This window comes from Drosophila teissieri, chromosome 3R (genome assembly GCF_016746235.2).
Source record: "Drosophila teissieri strain GT53w chromosome 3R, Prin_Dtei_1.1, whole genome shotgun sequence".
Classification (NCBI taxonomy): Eukaryota; Metazoa; Arthropoda; class Insecta; order Diptera; family Drosophilidae; genus Drosophila; species Drosophila teissieri.
The window spans coordinates 1,497,606-1,506,292 of NC_053032.1; the positions used below are offsets into that span (position 1 = coordinate 1,497,606).

General features: G+C 45.0%; 1 protein-coding gene across 1 annotated transcript; it reads left to right on the top strand.

The window, feature by feature from the left end:
• Positions 1–1,523: 1,523 nt before the first annotated feature.
• Positions 1,524–5,867, top strand: LOC122622040. Its single transcript, XM_043800157.1, has 4 exons — positions 1,524–1,546; positions 2,998–3,197; positions 3,610–5,104; positions 5,165–5,867. Exons 1-4 carry the CDS (start codon positions 1,524–1,526, stop codon positions 5,865–5,867), a joined length of 2,421 nt encoding a protein of 806 aa, XP_043656092.1.
• The last annotated feature ends 2,820 nt before the right edge of the window (positions 5,868–8,687 follow it).

Consider the following 8,687-nt stretch of genomic DNA (forward strand, 5'->3'; position numbering starts at 1 on the left):
CGGCCACTACTGATGGTTCATTGTCGCAGTAGATGGCCTTGGCTTTGGGGAAAACATTCATCAGTTGTAGCAGGGTCGGTTTCAAATCTTCTATGGTTCTAAATGGAATAGGCTGTACCATAGCGAATTTAGAAAACTTGTCTATGCAAGTGAGGAAGTATGGTGTCTCGCCGAGCTCCTGTTTTCTCAGATGTCTGTCATACTTTGCGCAAACTTTGGTTGGCGCATGTTTTGCAATTAGCGGCAATCTCGCTCGCCAATTTCGCCATTTTCCGGAAGTAGTATTCAGAGAGTACCTGCTTCACGTTTCCTTGGGCCGACCTGTGAGCTCTGTTGTGCTCGGCGGTAAGGATTTATTTTCTCTCTCTTTGACCTCGGAAATGTCGGTGACCCTTTTCTTACAATGCCAAAACTTTGCGGCTTGAGATCTCGTCCTGAATTAGGAATAACGGTGTTGGCAAGTCCTCTTGCAAATACTGTTTGCACGAAAAATTGATTAAGTGACGCCTTTTATGAAAGTTCAATTCCAAGGGTAGCGCGCCTCTTCCAAAATTATTTGGTCTTGGAAACAGTTCATGGGTTTATCCGTAGACGCAATCGTGTTAGTGAGCGAAAGTTCACTGTGAATCGTGGCTGCGCACGATTCTGGTTCTTGATCTTCCATAACATTGAGTTGTTGTCTGGAAAGGGCATCTGCAACGAGGTTATTTTTGCCTGGCTTGTAAAAAATTCCCGCGCCGGACTCATCGATGCGTGCTTTTCTCCTCTTGATCTTTGCGTTCGTATTGGATTCCGATACCAAAAACGTCAAGGGTTGGTGATCGGTAAAGATGTTAATTTCATTAACCGCATATAGGTAGTACCGCAACTTGGTTAGTGCCCAGACTATGGCTAACAGCTCCCTTTCGTTGGTAGCATAGTTCACCTCTGTGTCGCTCAGGGTCCTAGAGATCATTGTTATTGGGCGTCCCTCCTGGGACAGCACTGCGCCAATTTCGAAGCCCAAACCACCTGTTTTTAGATCAAACGCTTTTTTAAATTCCGGGTATCTGAGGATGACATGGTCATGCTTTTCTTAAAAAAATTTGATATTCATATCAAAGACTTCCGAATGGAAGTCTTTGGAACTCATACATACCTCCGTTTACTGAGAATGTCTTCTCACGGTCGCGTTCAGCGAGCGTGATTTGGTGATATTCAGATTTCAGGTCGAGCGTCATGAAGTACTTTGCTTTTCCGAGATTTCCCAATATCATAGAGATATTTGGCATGGGGAGACCCCCATGTCGGGTACCGTCCTTTCTTTCAGCTTGCGAAAGTTCAGTACCAAACGCATTTTTTTATTGCCCGATTCATCTGTGCCCTTTTTGTCTACGACCCATACTGGGTTATTGTAGGGGGACTTCGACTTTTGAATAATGCCATTTTTAAGCAGCGCTTGGATTTCGCCGTTGACGAAGTCAGCTGCTCCCATGGGATATGGGTACAGTTTGGCATAAATGGGCTCCTCATCAACAGTCCGGATGGTGGCTACCACCGATGTGTTGTAAGGGAGAGCCTCATTAGGATCGGCAAAGGCTGAATTCCCACAGCAATGCTTGCGCTGCAGTACCGGGTAGCAAAGTGGAGTGGGGCAGAATCAAATGCACACAGTTCATCATAAATTGCAAAGTCAATGAGAATTTGAATGTTGGTATTGTTGGCTGGGGTAGTTAAATTTAAATTTGGTGATAATAATATTAATAATAATATAATATATTGTAAAACAGCCACAAAGTCAATAAGGATTTTAAAATTGATATTCTTTCAGCGCACCGGCTGTGATATTTAAATTAAATCGTTTTTTTAATACTTCTTTATTACATAAACCACACAATTAGAATTTTTATAGCACGTCGGCTTGCATAATTGTTTGGGAACGAGACACCCTGTATGCGCGAACAAGTCACCCTTTATCTTTGTTTACATCTGCAGCTTCAGCGGAGCTTATCAGCGGAATCAATGCAAGCATCGCACCGCTGTAATTGTTCGCGAGCTTGCCCAGTACTTTTCCAAACTTCTAACTCCCTTCTAACTGTAACTTGTTTACGTCTTATGCTAGTTGAATCGTATGGCGTGAGTACAGCCAAAGCTTAAGTCAGTCACATTTTTGATCTGCAAGCAAACGTACGCATCGGTGTCGAACTAATTAATATTAAGTGTCGGAAATTAACCAATAAATCAAACTAAACAGTAACACTGGCGAGTTTATTTATGAACATAAAAAATTGGTCCTTCGAGAGCCGGATTACCGGAACTGCGTTTCTTTCGGGCATTTGATTTTGATTATTGGCCTTTTGGCAAACGGTGATCTATAGATTCCTACATCGTATAGAATCGTTCCCTTCTTTCGACCACTATGCGGAGCAAAAGCCAAATTACTCGTGCGCATAATAATGCCTTAAAATTTGTTGATGACATTCATTCAGTGCAAACAATAGTTGTCCGCCTGGCGCAACTACAGGAAAATTATTTGCGGTTCGTACGGCTCTCGGAAGAGCTGTATGCATTTAAATCGGAAGCCGATTGGGAGAACCCTGACGAGGATTTTGACGCATATGAGGACAAACATTATGCTACACACGCTATTCTCAGCAATACTTTGGAGGAGTTAAGACGGGATGTCACCTCAAACAGTATTGATGCCACAGTTCAAGCCGCAGACACATCCCAGAGAAGTCATGTCGATTTTCAGTTCGAGCGAATTAAACTTCCGACTTTTTCTGGAAATAATGAGAACTGGAAACATTTTTCGGACATGTTTATTGGATCGATTGCTTCCAATTCGAGCCTGATGGATTGTCAACGATTTCATTATTTAAAATCGTACCTTGCCGGAGACGCGCTTGCATTAGTTAAACATATTCCAGTTACTAATGACAACTATCAGGAAGCATGGGATCGGCTGGAACAGCGATATAACAAACAATCGCTAATTATTCGATCGTTCTTAAACAGTTTCATGAGCCTTCCGAGTGCTAAAAATTCAAATATCGGCACAGTGCAGAAAATTGCCGATGGTGCAGACGAAGTTATTCGTGGTCTACGAGCTCTTAATTGCGAAGAGAGGGATCCCTGGCTAATTTTCATTTTACTTTCAAAATTGGATAACGATACCCGCCAAGCCTGGGCTCAGTGCGCAGAATCCGAGGAAAAAGGTGTGACCATCAACCGATTCCTGAAATTTCTCGCATCACGCTGCGATACGTTGGAGGCTTTTAACTTAACTCGATCAACCCAAGCTCGACGCGCAGCTACAACGCACCACGCAGACACGCATCCAAGACGGAAAGAGCCGAAGTGCACATCGTGCCAGCAGAATGACCAACTGTTTAAGTGTCCTCAATTCATCGCACTCGACATTGCATCTCGCCGAGACTTTCTCAAATCAAGAAAACTCTGTTTCAATTGCCTCAGCCCGGCTCATATGGTGGGCAACTGTACATCGAGGCATACTTGTCGGATCTGCCGCCGCAAGCATCATACTTTGGTTCATGGCTCGTCGCAGCCAACGACTTCGTAACGACTTTCCTATCGCTCTCAATACTGTATTTGGTTGGATTCTTGCAGGCTCTTACTCTGCATTCGATGATCACCCTACTTCTGCGGTTACTCATCACGCGGACCTAGACACGATGGTTCGTTCATTCATGGAGATGGACAGCATTCAGCCTAACCAGGCTCTCCTAGACGCCAGCGATCCCACAGAGCGTCATTTTGCTGCCACACACAAGCGCTCGACGGACGGGGTGTACGTCGTCGAGTATCCCTTCAAGGAGAAGGCACCGCCTATTGATTCGACCTTGCCACAGGCCATCAATCGCTTCTTCTCGCTGGAACGAAAATTTCGTCGGTATTCAGAATTGAAGAAGCAGTACAAAGCTTTCCTGGACGACTACTTGCAACGTGGACATATGGAACAACTGACCTCGGCTCAGGTTAAGGAGTCCCCAGACACCTGCTTCTATTTGCCGCACCACGCTGTCATCAAACTGGACAGTCTGACTACCAAATGTCGTGTAGTTTTGGATGGATCAGGAAAGGACAGCTCTGGAGTATCGCTCAATGACAGACTACATATTGGTCCACCAATTCAACGCGATCTTCTTGGCGTTTGTCTACGCTTCCGGCAGCACCAATATGTTTTATGCGCAGATGTCGAAAAGATGTTTCGAGGCATTATAATCTTTAAGCCACACACCAATTTTCAGCGCATTGTTTGGCGCAAGACTGAGAATGAACCTCTGCTTCATTTTCGCCTGCTGACGGTTACCTACGGATTGGCACCGTCACCATTTCTGGCTGTTCGAGTTCTAAAGCAACTTGCCGACGATCATGGCCATGAATACCCTGCAGCAGCTCACGCTCTCCTGCACGATGCCTATGTGGACGATATCCCTACAGGCGCCAACACATTCGAGGAGCTTATGATTCTCAAGGACGAGCTTATAGCCCTCTTGGATAAGGGAAAATTCAAGCTACGCAAATGGAGTTCTAATAGTTGGCGTCTTCTGCAATCATTACCAGAGGAAGATAGATGTTTTGAACCTATCCAGCTCCTCAACAAATCAGCTGCGGATTCACCTGTCAAAGTTCTTGGTATCCAATGGAACCCTGGGAAGGACGTTCTGTATCTCAACCTAAAGGGATGCGATGCGACCATTTCTCCGACGAAAAGAGAACTCTTGTCTCAGCTATCAAGAATCTATGATCCGCTTGGACTGGTAGCGCCGGTCACAGTTCTACTCAAGCTAATCTTCCAAGAAAGCTGGACAAGTGTCCTGCAGTGGGACGACCCCATTCCTGAAAGTCTACGTACGCGCTGGAGAGCCTTAGTAGAGGATTTGCCAGCACTTACGCAATGTCAAGTACCACGGTATATTGCGTCACCATTTCGAGGTGTTCAACTACACGGATTCGCCGACGCATCCTCGCACGCCTACGGTGCGGTAGTTTACGCTCGAGTTGCAGTTGGATGCAGCTTTCAAGTAACTCTGGTTGCCGCCAAAACACGGGTGGCCCCGATCAAGCTCGTATCAATTCCACGTTTGGAGCTAAACGCTGCGTTACTTCTATCTCGATTGCTTTCTATTGTCAAAACATCACTAACAATTCCTCTTTTCAGCACGAGCTGCTGGACAGATTCAGAAATTGTGCTACACTGGCTTTCAGCTCCCCCTCGACTGTGGAACACCTACGTCTGCAACCGAACTTCTGAGATATTGAGCGACTTTCCCCGTAGCTGCTGGAACCATGTTCGCACGGAAGACAATCCTGCTGATTGTGCTTCCCGAGGACTTCATCCGTCAAAGCTTCTGGAGCATCGACTGTGGTGGAAAGGTCCGTCCTGGCTGGCCACACCCACCTCTGAGTGGCCACCTTCTACAAGCAAGTTCAGCGTATCTTCAAGTTTCGATGTCAACACCGAAGAACGAGCCATAAAGCCCACGACTTTACATAACTTTCCTGATGAAAGTATACACGAGTTACTCATCCACAAATTCTCAACCTGGACGCGTCTTATAAGGGTATCTAGCTACTGTCATCGCTTTATTCACACTCTTCGATCTCATCATAGGAATTCGGCACCATTCCTTACGTCTGAAGAGTTGCTGGACGCACAGCGCCGACTTATCCGACATGTGCAACAAAAATCCTTTGCCAGAGAATATGGGCAGCTAGAGAATCGACGCCAGCTTAACGCTAAATCGCATCTTATCCGGTTTTCTCCGTTTCTGGATGATTATGGAGTAATGCGAGTCGGTGGGAGAATCGAGCAATCTACACTCAACTACAACGCCAAGCACCCGATTCTGATACACCACTAGCTGGACTGCTGGTTCGACATTTTCATGTCTCCTATCTGCACACTGGAGTTGATGCAACGTTCACCAATCTTCGTCAGCAGATTCTGGGAGCCCGCAATCTCGTCAGAAAGGCAGTCTTCCAATGCAAATCCTGTTTTCTTCAACGAAAGGGCACAAGCAACCAGGTCATGGGAGAGCTACCAATTCCTCGAGTTCAAGCTAGCCGCTGCTTTCAACACACAGGGCTGGACTACGCTGGACCGATCGCAATCAAGGAATCAAAAGGAAGAACTCCACGCATCGGAAAGGCATGGTTTTCTATTTTCGTGTGCCTCACTACAAAGGACCCACTGACGCCTGCTCATTTTTTGACTGGATCTCCGTATACTGCATTGCCTGAACCCTGTCGTCTGGATATGCAAATCAATCGATTGGAGAGGTGGAATCAGCTGCAAGCCATGGTTCAAGGCTTTTGGAAGAGGTGGCATATGGAATATCTGACATTTCTTCATGAGCGGACAAAGTGGCATCTGGAAACCGAGAATCTGAAGATCGACACACTGGTAGTACTCAAGGAGCCCAATCTACCGCCTTTCACGACGAGCCGGTTGTCTCCTCACAATAGTGGGGAATGTGATCCAATCAATCAATTTTAGATTTATGAAGATTATGTTAGCTTCTGGCCTAGGGACTCAGATAGCATAACAAATAATAGATATAACGGCGTATGGCCGGAGTTGTTATGTAGTGAACTTGTGTTCTTTATGCTTTGAATATCTAAAACGAACTGAACTTAAATGCTAACAAAAAATTAGCTTTACAGCGGCCTCTGCCAAGATGCAGAGCTAGCCAGTTGCGCTCGAGCTTCCGGCCAGACGTTGTGTCAGCAATTTGGCCAGATCTGTTCATCGGACGATCGGGCTCTCCCGTGGCCAGGTTAACTTAGTTAACTTACAACATACACTTGAGTTCATCGCTGTGATGTTAGTGTTGCTGGCACTATTGAAACTAGTAAGGATCAGTGCAGCGGCGTCGGGCCACCACCACAACCTGGAAAGGATCGTATCCAGTATTCCGCAACACCTGTAGTGCATAGAGCAAATCCGCTCAGCAGATATGAACAGTGTATCGAGCAAAACAATCCGTCAATGAAAACTTACTTGCCTACTACCGAACATAACATAAAAGCCGGCAAAACAAATAAACAAAGAATAAGTGAACCGTTGCGTTTTATTTTTGTGTGAATATCATCAAAGACAAAGTAACAGCTGTGACTTTCCCAAACAAGTGCACAATTTAAGTAATCTGAGAATCGGGTAGCGGCCGAACCGTGCCGCCAAAAACATTCATACCAACGTGCATATATATATATCTAGATAGACGACTTTTACTTTATGTATATTCTTTTTTATACCCGTTACTCGTAGAGTAAAAGGGTATACTAGATTCGTTGAAAAGTATGTAACAGGCAGAAGGAAGCGTTTCCGACCATATAAAGTATATATATTCTTGATCAGGATCAGTAGCCGAGTCGATTTGGCCATGTCCGTCTGTCCGTCCGTCTGTCTGTCTGTCTGTCCGTCTGTCTGTCCGTCTGTCCGTCTGTCCGTCTGTCCGTCTGTCTGTCCGTCCGTATGAACGTCGAGATCTCAGGAACTACAAAAGCTAGAAAGTTGAGATTAAACATACGGACTCCAGAGACATAGACGCAGCGCAAGTTTGTTGATTCATGTTGCCACGCCCACTCTAACGCCCACAAACCGCATAAAACTGCCACGCCCACACTTTTGAAAAATGTTTTGATATTTTTTCATTTTTGTATTAGTCTTGTAAATTTCTATCGATTTGCCAAAAAACTTTTTGCCACGCCCACTCTAACGCCCACAAACCGCCCAAAACTGCCACGCCCACAATTTTGAAAAATGTTTTGATATTTTTTCATTTTTGTATTTGATTTGTAAATTTCTATCGATGTGCCAAAAAACTTTTTGCCACGCCCACTCTAACGCCCTCAAACCGAAGAAAACTGTCAGTGTTGAAGACTCGCCTTCGCACTTCCACTAGCTGAGTAACGGGTATCAAATAGTCGGGGAACACGACTATAGCGTTCTCTCTTGTTTTTGTTTGTGTATATTACGTTACTGTTCGGTTTATAAATTATTGGTGCACGAATGTATATGCATGTATAATTCCAACACCCAGGATCCAACGCGTCGAGATCTCATCGCTCTGGATTAATGAGGGGTAAGTTTGACGGAACACTGTTCCTGTGTTTATACCCGTTACTCGTAGAGTAAAAGGGTATACTAGATTCGTTGAAAAGTATGTAACAGGCAGAAGGAAGCGTTTCCGACCATATAAAGTATATATATTCTTGAGCAGGATCAATAGCCGAGTCGATCTGGCCATGTCCGTCTGTCCGTCCGTCTGTCTGTCTGTCCGTCTGTCCGTCTGTCCGTCTGTCTGTCCGTATGAACGTCGAGATCTTAGGAACTACAAAAGGTAGAAAGTTGAGATTAAGCATACTGACTCCTGAGACATAGACGCAGCGCAAGTTTGTCGATTCATGTTGCCACGCCCACTCTAACGCCCACAAACCGCCCAAAACTGCCACGCCCACACTTTTCTAAAATGTTTTGATATTTTTTCATTTTTGTATTAGTCTTATAAATTTCTAACGATTTGCCAAAAAACTTTTTGCCACGCCCACTCTAACGCCCACAAACCGCCCAAAGCTGCTACGCCCAAACTTTTGAAAAATGTTTTGATATTTTTTCATTTTTGTATTAGTCTTATAAATTTCTATCGATTTGCTAAAAAACTTTTGGCCACGCCCACTCT